We start from the raw sequence: 13,708 nt of genomic DNA, 5'->3' as shown, positions 1-13,708 counted from the left end.
AGCCAAATCAAGGCAGATCTGCCAGGGATGGGCATGTAGGTTTATTCTGGGACTGCACCAACGTGACCAAAGGTGAATCCAAGTGCCCCAAGCCTGATGCTGTCCTCAGCAGATCGAGGATGCTCTGATCCTGTTGCTGGTGAGGTTGGTGAGGCTGTTCCTGTCCTCAGGGCTGTGACATTCCCTCTCTGAGAGGTGCAGAAGGGACATGGAGCAGCAGGGGCTCTGTGAGCAAGAGGTGACATTGAGTTTTGGTGCTAGATTGTCCCCCAGGCTCTCTGCCCTGAGGGGCAGCAGGGCTCAGATGTGTCCCCTGGGTATGCTGCACAGGTCTCTGGGCAATTATCTAGTCAAAGATCAGCCTGCTTGTTGCAGAGGGTTGGACTAGATGGCATTTAAAGTCCACTCCAACCCCAGCCAGTCTGTGATTCCATGACACAGAGCAGAGATGAGTCTTCTTGTCTCAGAGTTTGTTTGAGATGAACCTCATCAAAGCTGCAGATACAGAAGGTTTTCCCCACCTCTGACATGAGGGTGAGGCTGCTGCACACCTCTGGCCTCCACCTGTGTGTTAAACTCTGAGGAAGGTGTTTGGTGAGCACAGGGTGGAGGTTTCACTGCAGAGCAGGACAGCACAGCCCAGAGCAGGTTTGTGAGAAAGCCCTGCCTGCACTCCTGCCTCGCTCAAATCCTTGGATGTACAGAAGACAGATGAGGTGAGCAGGTTTTGGTATGCCTGTGGCTGGCAGCAGATGCAGATCGTGGATTAAACATGTGCATGGCAAGAAAGGAGCTTTCTTGGGGCAGACAGAGAGCCCTGCTGTTTCCATGCAGCCCTGCTCATCCCAGCCCCATGCTAACAGCATTATCAATGTGTTTAGATGAAGCTTGGCTGCAAAAGGCCTCATCGGCCTCCAGTTTTTTCAAGCGAGTCTGTAGTTTTGCTAAATACTCCTTTTATTGTGCTGCCAGAGGCTCTCCCAGAGGCCAGTAGAGGAGGTGGCCTGCTTGGCCACAGTGATATCTGGACCGGAGATTGAATTCCCGCATGTCTTAAATCTGTCTCCAGACTGGCAAGAGACCAAGTGGGCATCTCTCTCTCCAACTAATTGGCTGTTTATGTGCAAATTGGCCTCTGGCTGCTTCCACGAGGCCTGGCTCACCAGAGCTGCACGAGAGCATCCTCTGACAGACCTCTCTGAGCGCCTGGGCTGTGCAGGGGATGGTGACATGGTGACGACGGGGACAGCCCAGCCCTGCTGCTGCCAAGGGTCACCATCGCTGGCTCCGAGCTGCTCTGGGCTCTCAGCACTTCTCTGCAGTGCAGGGATTGCTGTCCGGCCTCCAGCTGGCAGGAAAAGCTCTCCCAAGCTCCAAGCAAGCGCTGTGGAGAAGGTTTGTTTGGAAAGCACCTCCTGAAGTGGAGCAGAGCTGCAGATGGGATGGCCTCGGTTGGGCTGTGCCACCTGTGGCTGGAGCTGGTGGACACAGTGCCTGTGTAGTGATTTAGGTCCTCCTTGCTGCAGGGTGCTGCTGATATGCCAAGGCACAGGTTTCTGCAGCACAGTGCTCCCCAGGGCCCCAGCACTGGGCAGTTTTATTTGACTTTCAGGAATGTTGCCTGGTTGTTAAACCAACGAAACTGGAGGTTCTGTGGTGCAGTGGTTTTCTTCTGGAGGTGTGGGAGAAGGAAGGTATTCAAGGACAAGGCTCAAGTCTGTCATTTTATTCCCTTGTGTTAAGGTAAACCTGGCTGTGTTGGTCTCTCTGTGATTACTTGTCTGGGAATAACAACATCCCCTGAGTTTATAGACACTGCCAGTCCCTGCTGAACGAGAAAGGCTGAAGCTTAATTCATCCAGCACTTTCCTCCTGCCATTCCTTTATAAGGAAAAACATTTCAGAGTTAGTTTCTACCTTATTTTAACTTCTCGTAAAAGAGGACAGTTTACTTCTATTGGTAGAACATCAAGTCCAATACTCCCTGACCTGGTGTGGTTATTATGGGCACTTGGTAAGATGAAGTGATAAAAAAAGTCATCGTGGTAATGCTGAGTTCATCAGAGTGCAGTGGGTGATGGGGTAACGAGTGGTGCCTGCAGTCTGGAGACAGCAGAAGAGATAAATCATGACCTCCTTGTGGCATGGCTTGATGTGATGACACTGACCACATCCCCTTGGAAAGGGGAATTTCCCTGTTCCCCTTCCCCTGCTGGGCTTGGCCATGGGGGTTTCTGGGCACAGACAGGATGGGCAGTGTGTGGGCAGAGAAATCCCAGCCCTGGCTGTCACTGTGTCACTGCACAGGAGCAGGGCCAGCTCTGCTCCCTCAGGACATTTGGACTCTGCTGTGCTCATTTAGAGACACTCAGAACCAACTGCCCAGCAGCCTGCAGGAAGGAGCTCTGTACCCCTGTCCCAGGAAGGGCTGTGCCCCACAGCTGCTGGCAACACAGGTTCTGAGTTTTCCCAGTTCCAGCACCCCCAAACTCAGCCCATCCCCCGGGTTTTACTGTTTGCTGGGGGATTGCCAGTGGGGAGTTTCTCCCCCCGTGTATTTCTGGCTGGAAATCTCCCCCTCTCCCTCCTGGCTTGGTGCCCTCTCTCCGTGGCTGGTGCTCTGCCCCAGTGTGCTCATGGGCCTCTTTCCCATTTAGGGAAGCACTGCCTGGCCCCTGCTTTTGGCCTGCTTGCAGCTCATCTCCAAGTTGATATTTTTTTTATTTCTTCTCAATCCTCTTTTGTCTCTGGAGCCTGAAATCCCCAGTGTCACCCAGATAGACAATGTGTTCAGCTGTGGCTCCAAGGTTTGGCTCTTGGAAAGCTGCACTGGGGCAGGTTGGAGGGGGAAACCCAAGTGTTGTCCTGGGTGTAGATCATCTGTTCCAGCAGACAGGGTGAGCCTGGAGGGAGTGGTGACAGCATCAATTGTCTCCTGCAGCAGTGATTTAATCTCAGCAGGAGCAAGTTGCCTGCAGCAGGGAACCTGCAGGCTGTGCTCAGGCAGGGGCTGGGGCAGGCAGCAGGGCTGAGCAGGGGAAAGGGAGAGGAAGTTGAGGGAAATTCCCCTAAATATGTTGACTCATTATTTTTTTTTTCACTCCGGCTTTTTTAATCAGCTGTGAAAGTTCTGCATCTGTAAAAGATGCTGAAGTGGCACTTCTGGGTTTCTGTGAGATGGATTGGAGAACAAAAGCTGTGTGCTGTGGGAGACCAGCTTAAAAGGGGCTCTGCCATCCCTCTTGCCATGCTTTTCCAGCAGGAGAGGCAGCTGGAGTTGAGGTCCCAGGCTGCCTCCTGTGTTTGGGGTAGAATCCTTGAACACACAGCTGGGGTTTGTTCCATTAGTGCTGCCCAGCACAGCTTGGCTCATTCAGTCACTGGAGCCTGCTGGATTATCCTGAGATCTGGTTAGTGGGAGCCACCTTGGATGTGTGTTTTGTGTGAGTCTGAGAGGGTTGTAATAGAGTTTTTGAGAGGATGGCTTTATGGGATGTAAAAGCCAAGGCAGTGCCCCTTGCTGAGGGCAGTGGTTCGTCTCTTTCCCATTTGACTCCTCGAGCTCAGCAGTTTAAGAGCACCAATCCTGCCTAATTTTGTGTGCCTGTGTTAGACCTGCTGAGCTCTCTCAAGTTCCCATGGCTCCCCTGGCCAGACTGTCACAGGGCATCCAAATTCCCATCCACATGGGGACAGGAGCACCCAGCCCATGGCCCTTGGCAGCAATTCCTGCCCACTGTGCACCTTTCCCACCCCAGTGTGGTGGAGCTGGAGCAAAGGGAAGCTGCCAGTGGTGCTCAGAGCTGTGTGGATGCTGATCTACCTCAGCATCCCCACTGGTGCTTTCGCTGCCATCTGCCAAAACCTTTAAAAGGAAAGGAAAATGGTGTTCATTCTTCCTCTCCTTCCTCTCCCCCTGCCCTTGTGTCCTCCTCCTGCTGTGCACTGAGCTCCCACACTGTGTCCAAGCTGCCCAGAGGAAGCTGAGTGGGTGTGGGGCTGCGGCTCCATCTGGGAATTGTTCTTATCAAACTGCTTTATGTCAAAAAGGAATAATAATAATAAAACCTTTGATGGTAAGCAGGGAGATTGGGAGGCACAGCTGCTCCTGAGGCCTGACCTGCAGCTCGTGGTGCTTCCTGAGACTTTACAGGGAGTTTTGGGGTCTTTGTGCCGCAGCAGATTTTGCTGCATGCCTGAAATATCTCGGAGGAGTGGGGAGAAACAACCAGGGGCTGGCGCAGGGAGCACGAGCTGCTGCAAATGGCTCTCTGAGAAGCAGGGGAGAAGCATAAGGAAAGCAAGTTTCCTGCCATGGGCTGGTATATTTACGACTGGAAAGTTTTGGGTTGAAAAGGTCGTGAGCAGGCGGTGAGGGAGCAGCAGAGGCAGGGGCTGTGAGAGATTTCCCTGTCCTGCAGAGGGGTTGGGACAGTCCTGTGGGGGTTTGGTGTGATGGGAGAGGGGTGGGGAGCACCGGAGGGGTGAAGGACAGTGCCCAAGGCAGTTGGGATGTGTGGGGGAGGCAGGATGGTGTGGGATTTGTGCCCTTGGGGCTGCGAGGGGCTGGGCTGTGCCTCCTCCCCTCGCTGTGCTGTGCGGGGATGGAGTTTCCAGCCCTGCCTTGGACACCACGTGAAAATGAGACACACACATCTGGAAGCGGAGTGCACACATGTAGCACTGCCAGTTTATTTATTCCTGCAAATTCTCCCTAATTAGGGGCTGCTGGGAGGTTTCCAGGGCTGGAAATGGCCTCTTTCCAAGGGGCTCAGTGTTCTGACTGACCCTCACCTTCTCTTCTCCCCCCTGCAACTATCATAAGGGTGCCAGTCATGGAAAGGTGTTTCTTACCTGCAGTTCCTTCTGGAGTCAGCCAAGCAGGAAGGTTTTCCAATGGGAACGTGCTGGGCCCTGTGTGTGTTAAACTCATTAAGGATGGGCAAGGTTTCTGAAGCCTCTTGTTTCTTTTAAAACATCTGTGCTGTCATGAGACACTGAATTCTGTGCCTGTTTGGCCTTAATGTTAAAATACAGTAATTAATAATTATTTTTTTTTTAAGTTATTAAGGTAATTAAACCAGTTTTCTGCTTGGATCCTAAACTGCACCTCTGCGGTTCTAAGAAAAGTCTGACCTGAAACTGAGACTGAGTTTGAGACTGAGTTTGTTTTAACTGCCTGAGGTTCAGGCAGATGCAGTTCCTGATCCTCTTTCCATTTCCTTCCTCTGCAAGTGTCCCCTGCTGTTTAATCAACACCAGGGACTTGAGCTTCCCTTCCCTCTCCTTTTCCCTTCCCAGGCACGTGGGCTGCCAGCCTGCTCCTCCAGTGGGATGGGGACACCACAGCCCTCCCAGGAGCCCAGGGTGGCTGGGGTGATGTTCCTGGCCCAGGCTTGCAACAACATTCCCTTTCCCAGGCTCTCAGCATGCATGGTAGCCAGAATCACTGTTGTGGCATGAAATCTTCAAGCTGGGCCACAGCACTGGCATGGGGTGCAGTGAGCTCCACCTGTGCATGCAGATCTCCAGGGGAATGAGCTAAGTGCTCCTGGCAGTGGATGAGGCTCAGGAGGGTGTTGGAGGGGGCAGAGTTGTGCCCTCAGCCCAGCCCTGTTCCCTGGAGCCCAGCCTTGTGCTGACCCACAGCATCCTTCCTGCAGGCTAGCAGTGGGACCAGGAGCCTGGCTGGTCCCCAGCTGAGCACTGGGGGACCTCATCAACCCCCAGAGATGTGCTGGGGACCATCAAGGATGAGCAGAGTGGGAGCAGGACAGTCTGAGCTCTGTTCCAGGTGAGCAGGATGAGAGGATGGGTGTTGGTTCTCCCTTGCCCTGCTCAGTGTAACCACATGCATTGCATTCTCTCATCCTCTTCAAGAACAAGCTGGTACCTCCTCTGTGTGTTGATTTAATGGGGTTAAACCTGACACAAAGGGAGGCCTTGATCTTCATAGCTGTGTCCCAGCTGGGCTGGGAGAAGGGACTGTGGTTGTCTGTGCTTGTTCCTCCACCCACACAGCTCCCATGGGCATCTCAGCTCCAGGGCTGTCCCAGCACACCAAGTTTGCTGTGTGCCCTGTTGGTGCAGTGGATATCTGAGAAGCTGTGGGTTCAGGGACCTTCTCCTTCTTTGTGTCATATTTAATCTCCTACAAGCAGAAACCTCCTTGGCTTTTTGCTGCCTTGATTTCACATCAACCCCTTTACACCTCCTATCACTAGCTGGTAAAATCTTCTCATTTCTGCTCTTATCAATCTGTTTGTACCATAACCATATTTGGGGTTGGATTGATGTTTTTTTGTTCCCTTGGCAATGTGATCTTTGCCCACAGCAACTCTTCCTTGTGGTGCATCTGCGGGTGATGCTTCTGCCAGCCACATCCCCTCTCCACCTTCCTGTTTAGTGTGAGTGATGCTGGGTAGCCAGGATGACTCAAGACAGAGCACTGGTGATTTCTGCTTTGCTGCTAAAAGTCTTTCATTTAATACATTTTACGAGTTACCCACTTTAACTGTGTGACATTGGTGGCTCATGGTCATGCTGGAACCTACTGGGGCAGTGAGGTCCCTCGTGCTGATGCTCTTTTCATCAGCAAAGACTTTATTAAAAGCTGTTTAAGTACTGCCCTTCTATCATTCTTCCAGATTTTGTCCTTTTTCATCCAGTTATCCAGTGTTCAAAGTTACTTGACCCTTCCTGTGCAGATCCCTGGCTCTGTAGCACTAAGGGATGAGATCTGGCAGCATTTTCTTAAAAAAAAAATCAGTTTATTATCCAGAAATCTCAGATTAGCAAACCTATTTTGAATCACTTTAACTTTTCCCATGATCTTGGTTTCCTTGAGGAGGAAGGGAAATGTGACTAGCACTGAAATACGTCCGTCCTCCCTGCGTTTCCTACTCTTGGGAAGCAGGAAGATCCTGGAGCCTTGGGAAAGAGCCTCTTTTCGTGACAATTCCTGCGTAATCAGGGCTGGATTCACACCGTCATGCCATGAAACCCCGGGAGGAGGTGATGGGAACTGTGTCTGATTTTCCTTCCGGAGTCCCCTCGTCCCCAGGCAGTGACAGCAGCACTTCCCAAGGAGCTGGAGGCTCCCAGCACTGCTCCCTGCCACAGCCAGCTCTGGTTTATGCCTTGCCAGCCCCCTGATTCTGAGGGACATCTTTTCCGTGCCTCTCCTGTCATATGGAGGTGACTGCAGCTCTTCCAGGTGGGTTTGGAAGCAGAAATGGTTTTGGGGCAGAAGCAGCAAGGAACTCAGCAGCTGCAGGGAGCAGAGCAGCAGAGGGGAAGGTAATGGCAACAGCCTTTGTTTTTGGCTTGGAGAGAACAGCTGTGACTCACCATCCCTTCAGCTCCAAAATCTGCCTCATCTGGGTTATTATGGATCTGTCTCTCCCTGTGACCCTGCACTGGTGCTGCCAGGGGATGCTGCAGCCAGAGCTGCCCTGTGATGAGCTGGAAGTGACACCCTGGGGACACTGGGGTTGGTGTCCTCCACCCAGGCACTGCACCTTCCCATGAAGGCTGGGAAGGAGGTTTCACCAGGAATCAGCAGCAAGGAAAGGTATTTGGGCTCTCAGTAGAAAGATTAAGTGGTTAATAATAATGATATTTAGCTGCTTCTACATAGTAATTTTGGTCAGTAAGTATGGAGGTATTTTACAGAAGAGACCAGAATCAATAAAGGGTTTTGTTTTCTAATTAAAATATGAGGAGGAAGGGGAAGATCCTGTGGATGAATTACCCACTTTTGTGTAGGAGATAATTGAAGGTTCAGGTAGCCACAATGACTCATGTCCCTGCTCTAACCCAGCCTGGTGCTCATGACTGCAGCAGATTGTGACACTGATAAAGCTGACAGCTTCAGAAAAACCTTGACTTGTGGGAGGAAGAAAATCTGCCTGAAAAACTGCATTCTTAGCAGCCTGCAAGGGAACTGCACAGAGCTGTTTGAAATGAGTTTGGATAGGAAAGTCCCTTTTCTGCCTTAGCCTGTTAAGGGATCTTCTAATGCTTATACCTGCCATCTCCTTGGGGTTTTTTGTGTTTATCTTTTTTCCTTCTCTTGTGACTTTGTCTCCTTGAAGTGACTTTCTGAGCCTGGTTGCCTTTGGTCCCCCATTCCCATGCCAGGGCAGAGGCTGTGCCCAGCACTGGCTGCTCCTGAGGAGTTTGAGCTGAAATCTGGAGAAGCCCTCAGGGCACATCACTGCCCAGGGGTGAAGCACCCAGGGCACAAGGGTTAAAGTTTCTTGCATCTGCCAGCTCTGGTGGCACCAATCCAATTTTAGCTTGGTATCTATAATAGAGTGATCAGCAGGTTTTACAGAGTGCCTTTCTGGGCACAGGAAATCACTTCTAGGCCAATAAAACAACTTTGTAGGAAGTTTATTGCTCATCTGAAGAGCAGAGTGATGGTGAAGGAGAAAGGGCTGGGCACTCAGTGGTGGCCTGGGGTTGTAAGGAAACAAGAAATATTTCTACTGTACTGTAGCACAGTGAGGAAAATATTTACCTAAATCTCTCCTGCAGCCAGTGCTTTGGAGAACAGGGATTTTATCTTGGACAGCAGTTGATGTGTGGAATATCCCAGATGTCTTATCAAACCAGGAGCCTGAGGTGAGGCTTCTGGTACAGTAAAAGCAGTGAGTGAGACCCTTGGTTGTGTGAGCAAGGGGAGCAGCAAGTGACAGCAGAGGTGTGATCTGCTCTCTTTCTTTTGAAAAGGGAGGTCTTCCTCTTTTGAGATAAAAATTAAAATGCAATGACAAACACTCATGTTGGGAGAAAGGAGCAGAAAAGCCAGATAAGTGACTGAAGGAAATACCTGCCACAAGGACAGGAGGAGCAGAACCTGATTACTTTATCAAAGGGAGTGCAGGTGATGTGATCAGTGTGGGAGATCTTTCATCAGGAGAAGTCTCAGGGTCCTCCATCTCCTTGATCTTGCCTTTCTGGGAGAAGGTTTAGCTAAACATAAGCTTTTTGCTTGAGGATGCAGGTAGAAAAGCAGATGCAATGGAGTTTGGTTATGTGCAGCTTGGACAAGGGGATGATTTTTCTGGTCTGATGCTCTCGTAAAGCTGTGCCCCTGACATGGCTCAGTGAGATAAAAGGGCAAGAAAGCCCCCAAGAGAGAGAAGGATGGGCTTATCTCCCTGGAGGAAATCTTGCTCCTCGTCTACTAGCAGGCTCTTGGGGTATGTACTATGGGGTGAGCTGTTTACATACCTTCCTGCTTTAAATATTTACTATTAGAGCTCTGGATATTCTTATTATTCTTCAGTTGCTGTAATTTTCCATTTTCTCTCCCCCAATCAGTGCCTTAAGGTGCACATGGGTGCAATATGACCCAGCTGGTTTTAATGAAAAGGAACTCCTGCTTACAGCCCGGATATTTTATTTCACACTTCTCAGGGCTCTCCTCTCAGCCACTCGATTTGCTAAACTTTTATTAGATCCAGGATGATAACATCGCCTTTGCTTGGGAAACTCAGAGTGACCCATGGGGCTGGGATTGACCCAAACTGCCCCAAACTCTTCTGCTGAAGTGCTTTGAGCTTCTTCACCAGCTTCCTGGCACCAGCAGACGTCATCATGACACTCCCTATCACAGTCCATCAAGCAATGTTTGGGGTTTTTTTCTAGTGGTTTACTTCTTGCCTCCTGTTGACCTCAAAACCAGAGTCCCCATCACAGCATCACACCAATTCCTGTGTGACCTAGTTCAGAGAGTGCCACCAAACTCCAAGCAGGGGGTCTCACACTGAATCTTATGGGGTTTGCAAGTGGGACACTCTGAACATCAAAAAATGTGCTTGGTCGTTACTCAGATTGCCCGTATTGCTCTTTTAAAATCTTCTTTACAATAATGATTTTTAGTTTGTCTTGCTTAGTTCATTTTGTCCCAGCTTTAAACCCATTCTACAACTTCGTGGTGACGGTGGAGTCAGGATGTTTAACAGCCTTTGTAAAAGGCTAATCCAGGTTCTGTTCTTCCAGTCAGCAAGTCACCCATAGTTTTTAACAAAGTGTGTTTTTTTCTCGCTCAGTAACAAAGTTAATTATTGACAGTTACATTTTTACCTGCTGGAAATGGATTGCGGATGTGACCTGCACAGGAGCTCTTGGGAAGGGAAAAATAAAGATACTTTCTTTCAAAAATCAATGCCGGTGATGTGGGTCAGCCCTCAGTGACGCTGTGGGGTGTGCGGTGGGGACAGCAGGGACTCAGCACCCCTGTACTGAGCTCAGTGTCACCGGAGCCACAGGTCCATGGCCATCCCTGTTCTCCTCCAAGCCATCAGGACCAGCTGATGGTGTTCAGACAGGATGACACCAAGGAGCTTTGCTGGCACTGGGGAGGCATTTCTGTTCCCATGCTGTGCTGCACAGAGCTGTTCCTCCCTGCACTGCTCTGGGATGGTGGTTTCTGACACCACGAGGAGAGCAAGAAATGAAAGAGCTGACTGTTGCTGTCTGCCAGAGGGGAGGGAACCTACTATGCCTACCTTAAAATACCATACGTCAGTTGTAAAGGTGTGTTCTCAAGATTATTCAGACAGTTCTCATGTTTTCAAGTAATGCCTTTCCCTGGACAGCAGGGAAAACCTGGAGCTTGTTGAGTCTGGGAAATTGGTACTGTTGGTTTCATTTTCTGGTTCATGTACACTCAGGGGAAGTCTGTGGTGTTTGCAGACTTTAAACGTGTGAAATTAAAAAGGTGACATCAGCGGTGAAGCTCGTACTTTCGGCAGTATCAGACAATAACTGTGCTGCTGTTTTGCATAATTTTTTCTTTAATGGTTCACCCAAAGTGGACTAAAAGCCCAACCCATTCATTTTTCCTTTCCTGTTGATGTGCCTGGACACATTTCAGTGGGTATCATCACTTTCAAACGATGCTATTAAAACACAGGGCGGGGAGGATAAAAAAAAGGGTCAGGAGGTCAGGGTCTGAATCAACACCGGAAGGGAGAAGCATCAGATAGCGAGGTGCTCAACCTGAGAGGGAGCGAGAGGTGGGGAAGAGGCAGCACGGAAGGAGCTGATGTCGATGCTCAGAGCTAGCTCGGGCTGGAGCAGAGGGAGCTGTGGCAGCAGTGAGTGCTCAGCGCTGGGCTCAGCATCGGGACAAGTTTTGCAGCCCCTTCTGCGGCTGCAGCGATGGTTTTCCAGAGCAGGCTGCTTGGATTTGGCAGCGGTGGGTTAGCGCAGTTGGTTCTAGCGCCGGTTTGATTTTGAGGAATTACAAAACGGAGTGTGGCCGAGTTGTCCTTTTCCAAACAAGGGTAAACCGAGAAGTGAAAGGCTCACCAGCGCCGGAGAGCATCGGGGGTGCGACCCACCCGTGTGGGGCTGGTTCCGCCCTCCGTGGGGCAGCTCAGGTTCCTTACCCCAGGCTGTTAGGCTCCGTGCGGAGGGGCACAGGGATTCGGGGAGCTCAGCCCCTCTTTTCCGCCGTGCTGCCGGGGGATGCGGGGCGGGCAGTGCCCAGCTCCCGGGGGGCTCCGGGGGTGCTCCCTGCACCCCGCACAGCCATCGGGGAGGAGCGGGGGTCCCTGCCACCGCCCCGCAGAGGGGCTGGCGCGGCGGAGGGGGCGGTGTGACGGGCGTGGGGAGCAGCCAGTGCGCGGCGAGGGGCCGTGCCGGGCCGGGCCGAGCTGGGCCGGGCCGGGGGCATGGCTCGCTGCCCGGCGGGGCGGGGGGCGGCCGCAGCCGCTCGCCCTCCGCCATTCGCGCGGCCGCAGCGCGCACCGCGGAGCCGGGGGGCAGCGCCCCGCGCCCCGCCATGGCCGACCCGGCCGTCAGCGCCCACCTGGAGGGCATCATCTCCGACTTCGAAGGTGGGTGGCCCCGCGGGTGCGGCGCGCCGGGGAGCGCGGGGGGCTGGAAGGGATAGCCGCGGAGGGAGCCCACGGGGAGCAGCCGCTTTTGGGGTTCGGCCGGGAGGAGCTGCAGCAGCGGCGGAGAGGGACGCGCTCGGCTCGGCTCGGCTCATCCCGAGCTCGGCTGCCGCAGTCTCCCCAAGCCGCTGGTGGTACCCGGGTGGGGGGTCCTGGCCGAGGCTGGGGTGACACCCCGCGGGTAGGGAGGGCTGGAAGGAGCGGGATGCCCCAGGGCGGCATCCCCAGGGCTGTCGGTAGCTTTTGTGCGGAGCGGCTGCGCCCGGCGGTATCTGCCAAGGCAGGGTCTTACGGGATGTTTCTCCTTTCCTGCCCTTCCCAAGCTGATTTATGTAGTTTTTTTCTGCTGAAAACACTCGCCTGCCCAGACTGAAAGTCCGGGAAAAAAACAGGCACAGACCTTTGAGTAGATTCCCAGCTTTGGGATGCGAACACAGCCGTGGAGTAGCTGGGATGTGGATAACGATCCCAAGTTTCCCATATTCCCATCGCGGGAGCTGCCTGCCCTAGAGAGCTCTGCAGCGGTCCCGTGGCAAAGCTCCAGTAACCCGCAGCGTTGTCTCGCTCGCTGATGGACGATCTCCGTGCAGCCCCCTTGGCTTCTCCCCGGCTCTGTGCCTCTTCTTGCCTGCTAGTCTGGCTTTTTCAGGCAAAAAAAATGTGCTGGCGCTGAGCGTGCTGCTGCCAGATGGGTCTGGGAGTGAGAGACAGGCAGGAGAGGGCTGGGGGTTTGTGTCTGAAACAGGCGCTGAGAGATCGGCTCGGGGGAGCTCATCTTCCCGAGCAGACTTTTGGAAGAGCAGCTCCATCCCTACGCACTCGAGCGTCCTGGCAGAGACCCAAGCGGAGCTTTGTGCAGCGGTTTCTAGAAATAAAAAAAAAGGCACACACCACAAGAAATAGCGGAGCTGTGGGGGCCGCGGTGAAAGCTTATCCAGGGGCTGCGAGTGGATGGCTATAGGCTGAGCCTTCACCGCCTCCTGGAGAAGCCAGCCCGGCCTTCGGGAAGCAGCGCTCTGCTGTTTTTCCTGCTGGGGAGCTGAGGAAGCTCAGAGCGCAAGAGTTCCTCTTCCAGGTCAGGCAGGAAACGGGTGGCAAAGCTGGGGGGCTCTGCAGTCCTCCCCGTAGGGTTTGGACACGTTCTGCTCCTCTGTTTCCAGCTTTCTCCAGCTGCAGTTGGAGTGGAGGGCAAGGCAGGAGGCTGAGGGAAGTCACGTCCCCTGGGAAGATCGGAACTAACAAGTGTTGGGACACAGAGGGTCACCCGAATCCACCACCCCTTTGGTGCTCGGGGCTCAAGGGACCCTTTGTGACTGTCCTTGAGGGACGTGTGAGCTTCCCCACCGCAGGGCTGCGAGCGCTGATGTAATTACAGCTCTCCTCTCGCTGCCCCAATTGCATTTAAATCTCTGAAGAATGAGTAATTCCCTACATGGGTACGATAAAGGCTCTGCTGTGGGCCCCGGGGCTGCCTGTTGGGGCTCTGTGTGCTCCTCGGTGGCACCGAGCAGCTCTGCAGTGCCTTTATTTTCAGTCTGTGGGGCACTTTATAGTTCTTGTCTGTATAGAGGCAGAGAGAAAGCTCCGTACATCTGAAGCCAAAAGGTCTGGCCTTGCCCTTGAGCAGGGATCCGGGCTACTGTTTCACAATTTAATTAGCTCTCAGGGTTGCACAGCAGCTTCCCAAAAAGCAGGCAATTAATCTCTGGCCCGCAGGGCAGGAGATGCAGTGTTCCTGTCTGCTGGGTGGGTATCTCAACCCCACACAGCCCCTGGCCAAGCAGGAGAGATCT

The 13,708-nt window shown here is 52.8% G+C and overlaps 1 protein-coding gene across 7 annotated transcripts in view; it reads left to right on the top strand.

The window, feature by feature from the left end:
* The window catches only part of SEPTIN9 (septin 9), a 135,684-nt gene that overhangs the window by 52,864 nt on the left and 69,112 nt on the right, over nucleotides 1–13,708 (top strand). The window contains exon 1 of one of the 7 annotated variants that reach the window (XM_085077896.1): nucleotides 7,177–7,216. The exons of 4 other annotated variants lie outside the window; for them this stretch is intronic. In XM_085077896.1, coding sequence (XP_084934022.1) covers nucleotides 7,192–7,216 — 25 coding nt within the window. In that variant the 5' untranslated portion in view covers nucleotides 7,177–7,191. Of the gene's footprint in view, nucleotides 1–7,176; nucleotides 7,217–11,160; nucleotides 11,213–11,699; nucleotides 11,856–13,708 lie in introns of those variants that run through there. 2 more of the 7 variants (XM_085077894.1, XM_085077893.1) reach the window with 2 other exon arrangements.

This window comes from Lichenostomus cassidix, chromosome 18 (assembly GCF_008360975.1).
Source record: "Lichenostomus cassidix isolate B80296 chromosome 18, HeHo_3.0, whole genome shotgun sequence".
Lineage (NCBI taxonomy): Eukaryota > Metazoa > Chordata > Aves > Passeriformes > Meliphagidae > Lichenostomus > Lichenostomus cassidix.
This window is presented reverse-complemented; position numbering and strand designations above follow the sequence as displayed.